This window comes from Xenopus laevis, chromosome 3S (genome assembly GCF_017654675.1).
Source record: "Xenopus laevis strain J_2021 chromosome 3S, Xenopus_laevis_v10.1, whole genome shotgun sequence".
In the NCBI taxonomy this organism is placed as follows: Eukaryota; Metazoa; Chordata; class Amphibia; order Anura; family Pipidae; genus Xenopus; species Xenopus laevis.
In genome coordinates this window covers 77,550,452-77,567,991 of record NC_054376.1, presented here as the reverse complement: position 1 = coordinate 77,567,991, position 17,540 = coordinate 77,550,452, and the positions used below count along the sequence as shown (strand labels likewise).

Here is a 17,540-nt window from a genome sequence, read left to right as displayed (position 1 = left end):
TATATATATATAGGAAGTTGTAGGGCCTGGGAATTTTTTGTAAAATCCCACTATAAGGCATAGGATAAAAAAATCATATTTGTGAAAAATTTGTGATTAATCGTGGGCTCATAAAAGGGGCAGCTGTGTTTCTAGGAAGATGAACATTTCTGCTGATGCATAAACTGACTCTTACCCCCATGTGGAGCCTATAATTCCTCAACCCCCCAACCCATTATTCATATATATAGGTATAGACATTTCATTCATATAAACATAAAGTATGTTATATCTCTTTTCAGTGTTTTAACTTTAATTTGAACCTACAGACTTCTAAGATATTCCTCAGCATTCTTTGAACTGCAGGAGAAGATAGATAGCTGCATTATAATTGGGAGACTAGAGGAGTCCTTTTGTAGGTAATTATTCGAACATTATAGTTCTACGAAAAAAGAAAACTTTTGTAAAAACATTTTAGTATTTCCCATTTCACTTTAATAAAATAATATTTCTAAATAAGCCTGTTATTTTGTTGGAAATATAGAGATAATGCCTTTTGCAGACATAACACCTTCAGATCACTTTATGTCTGTTACTAAAAGGTTCAAAGGTTTTGTTTTGTTGATGTACCTTTACAGCAACCTCACTAGTACAAATTAGGGTTTTTCATTTATAGTGGTATCTCAGTTTTTCAAGAATACTTAATATTAAAAATGCTGGAGGCACTAGAAGACCCAGCAATAACCTTGAAAACCAACTCCTATAGCTGTATAATGTTGTTGTGCTATAAGCTCTTTAGATCTGTAAAAAATAAGAGATTGAATAAATACTGCATAAAAATATGCCAGTTCTGGGATACCTAAAATAACAGAATAGAAAGATCAACATTTTTTCTTTTATTTGTGTAAACAGTGAATTATTTAAAAGTAAAGCTTCAAAATTAAGCAAACTGTCACTGACTCCTTACTCCAGACAAGCACTCCTTTTAAAAATGCCACAGCCTGAGCAACTTACTGTTGAGTATTAAAGCAGATGCCCTTTCACCTATGCCAACACCATGTCCCTCTCGGTGATCTGACAACAACACAATACTTTCTTCATAACATAAATTTTTCAGGGATGTACGAAATCTTGGATTATGTTTAAGATCTGGCCGAATACAGGCATTTCTTGGTAGGATGCAAGTGTCAAGTCATAAATCCGAACCCTTAAAATCACTGCTGATGGACAGAAAGTGCTACTCATTAAATATGTTATATTAAAAATGAAGCCCACCAAAAGGAAACTGCAAAATAGTCTGGTTACCTACAACTTGTTTTTCACCACTCTAGTCCCTAATGAAATCAATTTGCTTTGTGAAACAAAACTATATATATCATTGGTTAGCTTTAATTATACCTGCCATATAGAACACATTTCGTAACACACAACTGTAAAATTTGTAACGTCTTTGAGCTAAGGAAACACCAATGAGAGTGGCACATCCAATAATCACTTTCATTTACTCGTTCTTGTGACACTGCTGAAGTGTGAATTAGAATTAGTGTTATTAATGATTTCTTCTGCAACACATTTGTATTAGCGTACAAAGAAGCATTCAAATGGCTTATTTTTAGCAAATAAATACTAGAAAAGAATTCTTGTTGCACTCAAGAAGAACTGCACAACCAAATAAAATTAAAGCAGAGTAAAATATCTATTCTATAACATCTATTTTATAAAACTAATTTGTTGTATGACGCATTTACTCTTAGATTCCAGGTTATCTAATTAGCATACATACCAAAACATATCAGCCACCGTGATAGAGTTCTGTGACGATGCAAAAAAAAAATTCACCTTCAAATATCATCAAAATTTGTTTTGTAACTGACATGCATCCTATGTTCTGAAACCCCTAGAGTGGCCATCCTCAATGTTAAATGCATATAAAGCCATCTGCATGAATCACTGCCTTTACAAGTAACAGTAGAGAGGTCTGATAGAACTGTCAATATTTTTAGGCAAGTTTACCTTGAAAGTGTTCTTTTCAACTACTCTGCTCTGCATACCTGTCTATAGGTTTACAACAAAACCTGTAACTCACTAGAAGAAGTGTGAAGCCAGCATGAGGCTACTGGTTGCCAAACCAATCACAAATACATGGATATTCCCCCTTGGAAACACATACACGTAAAAAATGTGTTACAGTCTGAATGACAAGATCCTTCTGAGGGATTTCATTTATTTATTTGATTGACTGTTATCTTGGCCTTTAGTACTACTTAGGTGTCATCTATTCCTGTATTTCTGCCTGTCAAGACTGCAAAGCATTAAACTTGTAAACAAATCTGCCCTACCAATACTGTAGGAACATTCCCATGAGCTTCAAACACTAGATTAAAAAGACCTGTCAAGAACAGGTGTGCAAAATAAACATAAATTAACAAACTAACTACAGGATGTATAAATTACTTATTGCATCTCACTTGCACATAGATTACAATCATGATTAAGATATTAGAATAAAAAATGTTATTGTCTCATTCTTCTATTTACATCTAGTGAGTATGTCTTTAACAATAGCGCTGAGGCTAAATGGTTAGAAGGAAATGCTTCTCAAATTAGCACATACAGTACAGTATGTGAAAAATCCTAGCCTAAAATAAATGCAATTATTTAAAAAATAGATCATCAATTGGCCTTCCTTATTGACACTTAACTGACAAAGTACTGCAACCATGAATATCCATAAAATTGTTTTTTTTTTACCTTAATTTAAACAATATTCTAGAGCTGACGCTTGCTAAATGTATAAGAAATGTTCTATAAAATAAATAGAGAGATAATTAAATATCATACCACTTTATGCAAAACAGAGGAACATTTCCAAAGTGAAATATTAAAATCCTAGCCTAAAATAAATGCAATTATTTAAAAAATAGATCATCAATTGGCCTTCCTTATTGACACTTAACTAACAAAGTACTGCAACCATGAATATCCATAAAATTGTTTTTTTTTTACCTTAATTTAAACAATATTCTAGAGCTGACGCTTGCTAAATGTATAAGAAATGTTGTATAAAATAAATAGAGAGATAATTAAATATCATACCACTTTATACAAAACAGAGGAACATTTCCAAAGTGAAATATTATTCGATCTGGTTTTATCTTACAGAATTTAGTCTCTTACATTGGGAAGAAATGCTGATCTGCATTGTTACATAGGTATGGGACATATTATCCAGAGTGCCGATGGGCTGGTGCTTTTTGGATAATAAGTCTTTTCATCATTTTGACTACCATGCCTAAAATCTGATAACGTAGTATTGAAAAGGAAAAAATAAATGCCATTAAACCGGACATATGCTGGATTACTTAACATTAAGTACAAGGCATTGCTTTATTATTAAAACAATTTGTAAAATATGTTTATTAAAACAATCAACTGTAAGAAATGGAAATTACATTTCTGTGTTTTGAAAAATGCTGGATAATAGCATACCTTTTAACATTTGAAAGAAAAAATTGGCCCACTGTCCCCTAAATTCAATGCCCATTTTACCGAAACATGTTTTTTATCTCCACTGCGTGCAGTGATCAAAATTCTGCATGTTTTTCGGACAGGCAAATAATGTAGTTGTTACCTATATGTTATAATGTTTGTTCTATAAAACAAAACAATGAAACCAATTTCCATCCAGCAGCAAGTAACAGCTGCCAATCTGTGTGATTAAGGCTCAGGGCAATGTCATAGAAAAAAATCTGCTGCTATTGGGAAAGTGGTCTCTAATGCCCCCATTCAAAACAACAGCACATTTCAAACCAACAACAAGAAGCAGTTACTATTCTCCTGGTGTGAATAAATTACAGGAGCTGCAGTTGGTCACTGTTAAAGGAGAACCAAACCCTTGCTAATAAAAACCCCTACCCCCTTACTCTACATAGACCCCCTCCCTGCTCCTCCCCCAGCCTAGGTAATACCTTTGACAAATGCCCCTAACGTACCCCTCATTGCAGATTCAGGGCATCAGAGTTCACAGGCACCATCTTCTTCTCTTCGGTAATCTTCTGGTCTTCTTTCGGAGCTTCGGCAATTTCTGTGACTTTCGGCGAATGCGCAGTAGTAGTGAAACAGCAGATTGCTCCAACTGCGTATGTGCCGTTATGCCGCTCTCTTCCCGGAGATTACCGAAGAGAAGAAAATGGCGCCCGTGAAATCCAGTGCCCTGAATCTGTACCGAGGGGTAAGTAAAGAGTTAGGGGCACTTACCAAAGGTACCACCTAGGCTGGGGGGGAGCAGGGAGGGGGTCTATGTAGGTTAGGGGGGTAGGGGTTTTTATTAGCAAGGGTTTGGTTCTCTTTTAATACTTAGTGATGCTTATTTACATAGAGCAGTATGGTTTGCAGACTCTCTCCAACCAGAGGTACTGTAAATGTTAGGATTTGGGTTACATGGGTCTCCATGCAATTAAACCCTGCAGGGAATATACACCATTTTATCTGGCTCAGCACAGTAACAGCCACAAATTTATTTTAACCAAATAAAGCCCTTAGATCCTAAAAGCCCAAGTGAGACTAGGCACAAGGAGCTAGACCACAGTGCTTACTACTAGTAAGTGCTGACCTTAACATAATGAAGTTGAGTGGCAGAGAGCACAGGCAGCTCCAGCAGATCCTCTGCTCCCTTACTAACCAAGAACCAAAGGAGGCCAAGCTCCCCCCAACATTTTCCACTTCCCTTCTCCCAAGTATCAGTCAAGAAATACAAGTGTGATAAATAAACTAGCTCACCTAATACTTTCAGTCATTCTAGCACAAAAAATGTTTAATTCTAGCCCTGATCAAAGGTATCCCAACCTTAGCCTTCCCTCAGTGAACAGCAATAGCAAACCTCTCCAATTTAAGATATTTCCAGAAATGAATATTTATAGTTAGTGCCTTCTCCGCTGCTGAGATTTTGGGCTTGGAAAAAAAACATTGCTTTGTGTGCAGTGAATAAATGCTTGCAGTGTAGTGTTAAGGGGTATGAAATGGGTGATGCTTTGGATGGTCATGGATGTGTAATAGCAATACTAATAAAAGATATAAGAATTAAAACAAACATTATCATTGCTTTAGACCAGTGATCCCCAACCAGTAGCTCGTGAACAACATGTTGCTCCCCAACCCCTTGGATGTTGCTCCAGTGGCCTCAAAGCAGGTGTTTATTTTTCAAATCCAGGGTTGGAGGCAAGTTTTGGTTGCATAAAAACCAGGTGCACTGCCAAACAGAGCCTCAATGTAGGTTGACAATCCAAAAAGGGGCTACCAAATGGCCAATCACAGCCCTTATATGGCACCCCAAGAACATTTTTCATGCTCCCCAACTCCTTTTACTTCTGAATGTTTCTCACGGGTTCAAAAGGTTGGGGATCCCTGCTTTAGACAGATACAAACTAAAGCCAAACAAATATGTTAAAAAAAACAACGGAGGTACAGTTACCCATAGCAGCCAATCAGATTTTGTCTTTTCTTTTTGAACTGTAAAGTGTATTATTATTTAAAATCTCTGGCTGTAAGTTAAACCTACTACACAATTCTCCTAAATGTATAAACACAGTCTCTTCTCTTTTACTCTGCTTTCCTAATAATAGCTTCACTGTGAAGTGGGTTTTACCGAGCATTTCAGAAGCCCTGGTGGATATGTCCTACTAGGCAGCCCTGTGTTAAAGATCTAAAGCCTGTTCCTCAAAGACATTTGAGAATGAACAATTTCTGTGCAATCTCACCAGCTGGGCAGTCAGGATGATCTAAAGATACAAAATGGGTAACTAGGACTGAAGAATGGTCTACAGTGCAATTTCTTTCTCTATATGTGAAAAAAAAATTGTGTTGTACATAAGATTGTAATTCTGCTTTCTTCCAACATACAATTGAAAAGGAACATATTACAGCATTATACTTGTATTTAATTTACATCATGGATAATATTTCCTGATTTAGCATCTAGTATCTTAAACTGATGCAGTAATTACAACAAATTTATATAGTGGAGCAATATTTTAATCTGATTCTAGAATCTATCACATGAAATATTTTATGCTTTCTATTGCATTTGAGAATATAAAGAAAAAGGACAGGATTCCACAACTGACATTTCTTTTAAAAGGTGAGTGTGGAGTTTGTAAGACCATTAAAAAGAGTCAGTTCCTGGAAGATGTTCACTCTAGTGGGCCAATTCATTAACTTCGAGTGAAGGATTCGAAGTAAAAAAACTTCAAATTTCTAAGTGTTTTTTGGCTCCTTGACCATCGAATGGGCTACTTCGACTTCGAATCGAATGATTCGACCTAAAAATCGTTCGACTATTCGACCATTCGATAGTCGAAGTACTGTCTATTTAAGAAAAAAACTTCGACCCCCTAGTTCGCCACCTAAAAGCTACCGAACCCAATGTTAGCCTATGGGGAAGGTCCCCATAGGCTTGGCTACATTTTTTTGGTCGAAGGATAATCCTTCGATCGATGGATTAAAATCCTTTGATCGTACGATCGCAGTATTTGTGCAAAATCCTTTGACTTCGATATTCGAAGTCAAAGGATTTCCATTCCCAGTCGAATATCGAGGGTTAATTAACCCTCGATATTCGACCCTTGATGAATTTGCCCCTAGGTATATATAACAAGGTGCAACTGTAGCATTCGGAAAGTTTTACTATAAATTAAGAAATGGTTATACCACTTGCTTTTGACATGCCCAGCAGTTTTTTTGCACTCATTTTTTTAATTTTTAATGCAGACTATGAGAAATTAAATTAACTGGATAATAATAATTTTGATGTACAGTTGTATATATATTTATATGTGTATATTTTGTATTTGTCATGAAGCACAGCAGTCAAAAAAGGAGCAGTTTTTGTTTTATGTTAAATGAACATGATCAGATTTGCACCATTATCTCTGGATTGTGACATAAGTAACAGAATGAATGATGGGATGGCATATGATGAATGTTACTTGAGATAATGATTTTGGTACCAAATACTATCATGTTTTCTCCATCATTAGCTGGCGGTTTCTCTTATAATAAAAGACTGTGCATAACATCAATAACTGCCACAAGCACAAACAGACTAGAATTATTTTTTAATAAACTAAAATTCACTAAGGTCAGAAAATGGTATTTGAATATACTGCGGTACAATCAGTATGAATGTTTGCAATGTTGTAATGTTGTTTCTTTTTATAAGAAAGAAGCAAGCTTTTCAAAGTTGATTGATACCATGTCAGCAAAGTAATAAATCAATGTATTGCCAACTGGGTTTATTACATGTAAAAGCATGAGTATGTTTTGAAACACTGTAATTGCTTATTCACTCTTTCAGCAAATAAGTGTATTTTCTATGAAAGATAGGAAATGTCATTGCACATGAATGTTCTTAAACATTCCTTATGTAAGTTACAGCCTGATGTGTTTCCAGTAGACAGGCTCAAAATAACCATATACTTAACATGTTACACTTTATTAAAGTGCCAGTAAAGCCCAACAGTAGACGTTGTCTGTAGGTGTATATACATAGTCATTGATCTGCTCTAAATAAACAGAAATAGAGCAGCACTATGGCACTAAAGTAATGTGTTCCATGACATGAGCTTTCATTTTTTGTACTGATGAATTAGCACATACACATTTAGGGGGTTATTTTGCAAAATCCAAAAAAGTTCTCACTATTTTCTGAAAACTACTCAGATCAAATCAGAATAAGCTTTTCCCTATTTATCAATAAGTTTTTCCAAATATTTCTTGTGCGGAAAAAAAATCCTTAAAATTTTGAAAAATCCGAATCGTATTAATTTTTTTGATTTGTCGCTGAAAACTGCAGATCAGAGTTGGAGTACTTTTTTATTCAGACTTTTAATACCGTTGGGGTTTAATAAATCACAAAAATTCAAGTTTTTATATTCTACAAAAAAATGGTGGTTTTCCTCTTTAAAAGTCCAACCAGAAAAAAATCGGACTTTAATAAATAACCCCCTTAGTGTCCACTGAGCAGGTAGGATTTTCACTATAAATGCATATACAAAAAAGTGTCTACTAAAAACAGACACTATTGTGCAACTTTATTTATGTATTTTAACTGTATTCATAGTATTGTATACATGGGGGCCGATTCACTAACTTCGAGTGAAGGATTCGAAGTAAAAAAACTTCGAATTTCGAAGTGTTTTTTGGGCTACTTCGACCTTCGACTTCGAATGGAACGATTCGAACTAAAAATCGTTCGACTATTCGACCATTCGATAGTCGAAGTACTGTCTCTTTAAGAAAAAACTTCGACCCCCTAGTCCGCCATCTAAAAGCTACCGAAGTCAATGTTAGCCTATGGGGAAGGTCCCCATAGGCTTTTCCTAAGGATAATCCTTCGATCGTTGGATTAAAATCCTTTGAATCTTTCGATTCGAAGGATTTAATTGTTCGATCCAAGGATTATTCCTTCGATCGTTCGATCGAACTATTTGCCCTAAAATCCTTCGACTTCGATATTCGAAGTCGAAGGATTTTAATTCCCAGTCGAATATCGAGGGTTAATTAACCCTCGATATTCGACCCTTGGTGAATTGGCCCCTAACCCCTTATCCGCTTCTTCTTTTTGTACCCCCTACTTAATTATCTTCATAAAAATAAAGAAAAATTTAATTAAATAAAAAAACAAAGAGTATCTTCTTAATTGTGTCTGCAATAAATCTGATCTTCAACAACAAACTACAAGTTATACTGACCCAATATGAACCTTCCAAGAAGGACTAAACTGAGATGGATGTCATTACAATTTACCAACAATTTTAATCAATTTGATGTAAATGTCATAATGTGCCACTGACAGAATATCAGTGCCCTCTGCCCATCTATTTACTTCATGAGAAGCAGCTACTTTTAAAGCACTTCCCCTAAAGGGGAAGGCGTGAATACATTGCTTGCATTGCTACTTTACTAAATGTCAGGGATTGTCCTTGGAGATCTTTATATTTCTTCCACTCACAAACCAAGAATGCCCAGAATTTAAAACCCATGGCTGATTTCTCACATGTCTTTTCATACTGATGAACTATAAGTACAACATCTGAGCACTGAGGCTGGGTCCTGTATAGGGTTCTAACTAGACAGCATAGTAATAAGCAGCTTGCATTATCATTGTTTGCTAACAGGGAACAAACATAGCCACCACATCCAAGTGCATCAATACAGCTGCCTATGTATTATTTTTGATAATCAATATATTTAAGAGCTAGGGATGCTCGTATTCTTTAATTGAATAATATGAATGAATGCTCAGACCCAGCATTAATAGATTCCACTTGATGAGTGCTGGCTCTCCACTGCAGGTACTAAAGGTTTCTGCTCAGATACTTTTATCTAACCAGATGTGTTTCCCATGTCTGTAGAGATGCACACCAAAATTAAAGACATACACATGAAGTTGAAACCTTTTTTACATCTATCATAACATTGTCTTTCCATACTATTTATGAATTAGCCATAAAAATATTTTTTCCAATGCCTATCTGATCCCCCATATTCCTCTATGAGGGGGCAACAGTAGTCTATTAGCATAAGAAATTCTAGCTGACAGGTTGAGAAGGGACAGTCTTGGCAAAAAGACAGCTTGGTAAAAAAGTCAGGTCTAGGAACTTACATACACAGACCCATCAGCGAAAAACAACCAACATGACCTATATATTTTTTAAGTGTCACTAAATCTTTAAAAGAGTAAAATTGTCACATAAAAACTGAAGTGAGATGTGTATGGCAAAATGTGTAGACATTCTATTATCAGTTCTGGTAAAGTCTTGAATATACGTGGTTAAGCTGTTATCTTGGTCGTACTAAAAAAAATTCCATCATGTCAACCATTTTTATAAGCTTTGAAACATTTTCTCTTTTAATGCCATGACCACATCATATTGAAACAAAGCCTCTAGCTACTATACATCAAAAAGCTAATAAGGCCAGTTATATGTCTGCTAGGCAGCAGAAATCTTCTTTCTGTTTTACAAATTAGCAAGGTAAAGAAAATATGTCACTGGACTTTTTGGAGTTTCCAAAAATGCAATGTTTTCAAAAATCTTTGAAGGTTTTATATTTATAGTTGCCAATGTTAATGTTGACCCTTGAACCAGTCCTGTCTCACTAGTGTTTTTACTATGTTTCCATAATTTCCAATTTACCGGTACCAATAGAGATACAATTACACAAACCTGTGTGACATTTTGCATAAGAACTGTTGCTCCTGGTCAGGAGGGTGTGGAAAATGTGTGTTGTTGTGCTTGTGTTTATATATGTGTGGTAATGTGTTTTCAGCTGTGTCCTATAATTATCTGGTTGATTTTACTAACATAACAACTTAGCCAGGAGACTGTAATGCCAAATATAGAATCAAATCAATAGTTCTTTCATATTGTAATAAACAACCCTCCTTTGCCCCTTGTCAATAAATGCTCATGAAAGTTCATATCTTCACAAGAACAAAGTACCATGTAAAACATGAATGTCATCCTCATTATTTAAAAACAGAATGAAGGGCAAAGTTTAACTCTTCAAATCTTTTTTTTTTTTGCTAGGGAAAGTAATCAAAATATTTCAATGAGATAATGAATTTTCCTTTTAACAAGAGGTACTTAGTCTGGGTCCATAATTAGGTATAAAGGAGATGTCTCCTATTTTTTCGAGGAACTGTGCTACATCAATTACATGGGTAAATAGGAGATTTTCCCAGAGGAGACACCATGTGACCCCATATTGATCAAGACTGCAGAGGAACACTATTTGCAGTTTCATTGCATAATGGAAATCAGGCGTAGGCTGTCATGGTTTCACAAGACAAATTGCTGGTATTTGAGACAAATCATAGCCCCATTCCCATGTCTGTTTCTTGCTTCTTAACTAATGAAAGGTTCAGTGTGCAGTTTACTTTCTTAATTAACTCTTACCCAATACTCTTCTTAGTATAGTGATTCAAAGTACATATCTGCACTAGAAATGCCAGTTATGATCTATGATTTGGTTTTCAACCGTGCATTATTCAACTTGCCAACGTCTCTTTAAAATGCCACATGTTTAAAAATAACTGCATCACCCACAGTTTTCAAGGGGATACGGGGATACAAAAAGAACCAGGCACAAAACAATTTTACATTAAAAACTGTTTTTAATTTTTAATCCATATATTTTTTTATTAACCTTCACATGTCTGAACAAGCAAGGCAATTTCTCTTGAGCTTATTGGAAGTTGTAGATTTTTCTTTTTCTTCCTTCGTTTTTTGCAAAGCACAATAATCCCAAGTCAGCCCCTCTAGCTGCCGTATAACAATCACAAAGCTTGTGCAGCTCTGTATCTGATGCCTGTACTCAGAAAATGAGGGGATTAAAAGCAGCCGAGGATTCGCCAGGGCAGTGTTAGGCTAATACACAGTCCTGCAACCAATTCCTAATAACGGTGGGGAAATTACTCCCAATGAGAATCTTTCTTCCCATTCATGCATATCCTTTTCCACCCACAGATCATCAGAACTGTACCTCTGCCTGTCATTAATTTCAAAACACTTAAAGCTGTCAATCTAAGACGACTACAGATATTTTTTTTCATTATTTGTCAGACTGGCAGGTGAGTTTTATAGCACTGTAACTATGGCAACAAATGTGCTATGCAAAAAGATTTGGAAAATAAATAAAAACAGGGGCCATTGGGGGCTAGCTTAATGATGCAATAACTTTAAATATTTGGTTGACTTAGATCAGCCTCCTCACCTCCTGCTGTATTTGAAATACAACACCCAGCATGCCTTGACAGCTGTAGGGTCATAGGTTGGACATGCTTGATTTAGATTCTTGTCAGCACATGAGCAAGTTTGCAAACACAAAGCATCATATATTCTACTTTTTAATCGTGACAGATTGCACAAAATTTAAATCTGAAAATGTCTAAATGTTTTACTGTCCTAGAACTTAACCTATTTTGTCTAACATTGTTTCCAAATGGAAGTCTGTTATCATTTGCAGTAACTAGATGTTACTTGGCCCCACAGCAAATTAATTTAAGGGCCAACATGTCCAGAGGTTGTTCTTTTTCATAAAATATGTTGAATTTGCTCATTAATTAAGGCTTTATGGGGCCCCCTATACTTCCTAGGCTACTCTGCAGCTGCAGGGTCTGCTTCCTCTGTAGCTTCCTGTCTGTTATTGCTATGCAGTCTGTCTTTAAGACTCAGATTATTATTATTATTATAAACATGTATTTATAGAGCACCAACATATTGTGCATCGCTGAGATGCATCATTTAGATGCTGCTTCATGACACTGACATTTATTAGATCTTTTTCGTTAACTTCATAAATTCTGTTTTCACCCGTAGATGAATTTTATCCAATCTAATGGGATTCTAAAGAGATTTTATCAGGATGGGAAAAAGATTAGAAAACGTCATGGAGACTGGCTTCAAGAATATAGCATCAATAGAATCCAATACTATAATCAATGTAAATGAATAAGGTGGGTGTTTCATATGATATTCAGTTGTGAACCCATGTTTCAGTATACACAGACATTACTATTTGTAGTTTTTTGTATCTATTTATATTAAAATATTTTAACCATAGGAAAATAGTGCTAGTTGATCCCCTTATAAACCTCAATAACCCTCTCTGGCAAAATAACAGATTTTCCCATTACTGAATTGAATTGGTGCAAGACGTTGTCATTTACAGAGGACCTGGACAGAATTGCAAGAACACTAAGGGGTGCAAGCAAAATTGGTCCTTTAGTGATCAATCAAAAGCAGATTTTTCCAGGGTCTGACTGCACTCTGTACTTCACAGAGTGAGATGCAGAGTGCAGCATCGGCAGGTGCAGGTCAGCTATTTCATCTTGAGCCCACTGAACAACACGCAACTTATTGGACGGACCTACCCCTCATGAATACAGTGAATACAGTGTGGCCAAATGCAGACAGTGCTGTATTCATTAGGGGGAAATGCAGGTCTCAGCACCCTGATTTCAAGCCCAGGGGCATTCAGTAATTCTTTTATGTACAGGGTGCAAAGTGTAAATAACATGGTGAATTGCCCCTCCTTTTAATAATATTTTTACAAGTGCAATATTTAAATTAAAAATTCATATCAATTTATTAAGAGTGAATACCCTCTTAATGAAGTCACCTTGTGCCCAGCAAATGATACTGGGAGAAACAAAAAAGATGAAGGTACAATGTCCTACTGAAATATCCTAAGCCAGTGGGGTGTTTTTAAAGATGTGTGCCAGAGCAGGGAAAAGTAACACATTTTAATCATTGGGGGAGCCAAAAAAAATTGACACCCCAGTGAGCCTGACTGTTCTTTTCCTTTAAGTGTGTGCTGGCAAATACACTTTATCAATAAAGGAACAACTAGTTCCTGGGCTCGGGTGTAGGCCATGCACTTTTGCCTATAACCCCAGCCCCCTCCAGATGAAATTTTTGTGTGATCATTCGGCGATTCCGGGTGCAATCTTACCCGCCACACCCCTGGTAGTTCTGCCTTTGCACTTATGACAATTTCTTTTATAGTGATCAAACTAAGATTTTTTTTATAGTAAGCAAGCTATGAACCACATGATAAGTTAGCTTAGAGAAGAACTTGACTCAAAACAGATTTGAATTCTAGAGCTCCTTATTCAAAAGGTTGGTTCATAATGTTACTCAACTGAAATATATTACCAGATGCAATCAATGCCAGTTTAACTGTTCCAGTACCACAAACAAGACTTTAGTTTTTTCAAATAATACAACCAGCCAGTCAATGTTATTCTCATAAATGTTAGATTTCTAACTAAGCAGGTTGCTGTTTATAAATAAATATCAAAACCTCAGAATGCTTTAGAATAATTCTATCAATTAAAAGATATCACCAATTTATGTCAACACCCAGTAAAAAACTAAAATTAGGCAGGTTTGTGTTTAAGATAACAAAAGGATCTGTGTGTGTCGCAGTGACTTTAATAATAATGATTACATTTAAAGACTATGCTAACCACCATCATGGAAAAATAAGTATTGCAGGCTACAGAAAATAACAAGTGCCATTAATAAAATCGATAAAAATATATACTGTACTTAATAGTGTGTCCACAATTTCAGTTTGAAAACAGAAAATGTGGTAAAATCAGTATCAGTGAAGCCCAAAAGACCAATTAATGGGGTTCATTCAAGCAACGTATATAGTTAAAATCATAAAATATGCTATAGAATAATGTATCCCCTATTGTAGTACATAATGATATCCCTTATTGTAGAACATAATGATCTTATAAATCACCTAGTGATTATTTAACACCTTACAGTTCCCTAACCATTAAAATGGTACTTGGTCTATGGCCTACTGCCTTCTTCTAAAGTCTAATTTCTTACAATGTGTGCATTATTTCCAGTATACAGCTGTACAATATTAATTTGTTTCCACTTCAACAAGTATATGAAAATAGGAATGGCCTCCAGGCAATTTAATGGCACTGCAGGATAAATCATGTAATTTATTTTCAATACACACTTACATGCTGCTAGAACAAATGTGAGCAATAATTTTAACAGAAGGGAGACATTTTTAAATTATTAGGAAGGCAATTTTATATCTCTTGCCAAAAGCGTCACATAGCTGCCAAACAGACTATTTATGTTTCCAGATCTTTGGGGGGGGGGGCTCAACAACAAAGCATAAGAAATGCACATTAATATTCCAAATATAAAACGTATAAACTAGTTCATAGGCACCCTGTAATATTTGGCTCAGGAATGATAAATTCTAAATTGGCAACAGGAAAGAAAAAAAAAATGTAAATTACTACTGTGTGTTAAGGCCATACAGTCTTATTCATTGGCAGAGATACTAATAGTTTAGCTTGGATGGTTGATATGGAAGAATTTAAACTAATAAGTAGGCTCCACAATAAAACATTGATATATCACCGGCATGCTCATATTTGTATTTACGCCACTTGTCTTGAATGAGGAGGACATTATATGTAACCTGATATGTGCAAGGTTATGTATAATTACAGTAGGCTATCAGAAGCAATAATTACTTCCAACAGGCAAAACCTGAAGAAATCCAGAGAAAAAACAATCTGCTAATTTTGTTGTCAGTTTCCAGACAATCTTCATAAATGTCTACAAAGTGTAACACTGCAAATTATGTCTATGTACTGACCTTAGAAGTCAACTAGACAGGAAAATGAAGTTTTGGTTTTTTTTGTGTGATTTTATATTTTAAACCAGACATATCCTGAGTTATATGAGAATGTATTCAAAATAGACATATTTTCAACTCCAGTTAAAACATTTCAGAACATTGTAGATATACATCAATGATACAGTCATATAGAAAGTGAGTATTACATTTAATTCAGTTAAAACAAGAAGCTAATTCTTATTACTTTTTTGCTGAATTTGGGTTGCTGTTTTTGTAAGTGTTAAAGAATCTGCTACAGTTTTGTGTTTTGATTGATTATCATTTGTGAAATACTATTAAATCTACATATTTCCTTTCTGGCAGTAACTGCAGCAGTGTTTCTAAACAAAATTTATAGATCAATTTATTTTGTTAATGGTGTTCCTTTCCTAGCTGAGAAGAGAATAAAAGAGCAAAGCAAGAATATTTTTTGTCTTTTCTATCAAGACAAAAATACGGTTTTGTACCAGATAATCTTCGCTTGTTACAAAGATGATTCCAGCACTAACAGGGGAAAATGGGTCATTAAAATTAGTAAGCAATATTGTAAAGTCTCTTGGCAGAGAAACAGTTCATTTTCTTTAGTACTCACATGCTGTTATCAAAGTTTGCCAATGTAAACCATTAAGAGAAACAGGCTTTGCATACATTATTGTACTTGAAAGAAAAAGTGTGTTAGTCATATCAACTTTATTGGAAAAGGAAAAAAACATAAAATGAGGCTTTATCTTACCTTAAAAAGCCTTAGAATATTGGCAACCATGATAGATACTGAACTTGATGCAGCTCCTATTACACAAACAATTTTATCAGGCTTTGTAAAAATAGGAGGGTCTCCATTGGCACATCTGACATCTGAAGCATCTTTTTCTATTAAAGCTTGCACAAAGGTTAAGGATTGCTCTAAGGCATATGTATCCCTTGAGCAGGTATCAAGGATGCGCACCCCTAATGTAATGTTTGGAAGAAAGTCTGGGTCCTTATTAATCTGATCAATGGCATACATCATTGCCTCTAGTCTGTGAATTCCTTTCTCTTTTTTTAGATCTCCACATGGCACACCACGTTCTCCTCTTGCATGGACTGGGAAGAGACCTCCAAGTATAACATCCCCTTCAACCCTGATGGAGTGAGCATATTCCTGGCCATTAGTTGTTTGCATCATGCTTGATATCCAGAACACATACATTGCTAAAAATAAAATGCAGGGGCAAAGAGTTGATTGGGTGCTTTTGTATGTTACTTGTCTCGACAACATAATTGCAATTGAGAATTCTGATATGAAAAATTAAGTCTTTTCAAGCTGCACCTTCCAGATGTAACCATCAGTGCCCAATAAAGAATAACATAATGTAGCAGTATACTCTCAGAGCCAAGCAAAGTTAAGACAATCCATTTAATAAATCCAGTACAGCAACTTCATATGATCAGGTAGTCTTTTCATGTATTCAGGTTCAGGAACTGGTAGTCTCCAAGTCATGTCTTACTTGATGAATTTTCACATAACTTTATCCTATAAAATCAAAATCAATAAAAAAGGTTTAAAGCACAGGGTGCATTATTTATTTAATAAAATTAGCCAACCTCAACAAACCTTAACACTAAATGCAATGTCAAATGTCCAACAAATTATTACAACATTTATTACAACAGATTTATTTCAAATGATGGTTTCCAGTTATGAAACTATAACAAGCCACTTGTTTGGTTTAGATGAGAACGACATCCATTTTTTTAGATATGTAATTTATATCCCACATATTCCTTTCAGCAGACTCATAGCTTATAGTTATATTGTGCTATTCTATAAGTTACCATGCTATGAACATAATGAATAAATAAAGTGGCATTCAGTGTGTGAGTATTGTATGAAATGTATATGAGAGAGACCTTGTACATGAGATTGTACTTTGGTAACCTTAAGGGTCATGTATGACCAAACGTGCAATGTACAAATTACCATTTGTTTACCCACAAAGCAATGCTGCATATTTTTTTCATTATTATTGTGGTAAGTTGTGTCCAAACACAACTGAGCTTACATTTTGACACAAATCAGATAGAAGTTGCAGCATATTTTTTCTATTAGCCTTAGAGGCCCATTTATTAAAGGTTGGATTTTAGTGGTTTTAGAGGTTTTTGAAACCAATATTAAACTCTTAATTAAATTTTTTTAATTACTTATATTAGATATACACGATTAAACTCTATTTCTCTAAAATAACAAATGCCATGAAAGTTATTAAAAAAGCTGGATGATGCGCTAAAAATACAAAAACCTCAAAAAATTTTAGTTTTTCTTACAGTTTTGTATTAGAGGTGTTTTTACAGTTGATAAA

The 17,540-nt window shown here is 35.1% G+C and overlaps 1 protein-coding gene across 1 annotated transcript in view; it reads right to left on the bottom strand.

The window, feature by feature from the left end:
• grm8.S (glutamate receptor, metabotropic 8 S homeolog) overlaps positions 1 to 17,540 on the bottom strand; it is a 424,459-nt gene that overhangs the window by 398,966 nt on the left and 7,953 nt on the right. Inside the window, exon 2 of the mRNA XM_041588525.1 lies at positions 15,935 to 16,714. Coding sequence (XP_041444459.1) covers positions 15,935 to 16,459 — 525 coding nt within the window. The 5' untranslated portion in view covers positions 16,460 to 16,714. The remainder of the gene's footprint in view (positions 1 to 15,934; positions 16,715 to 17,540) is intronic.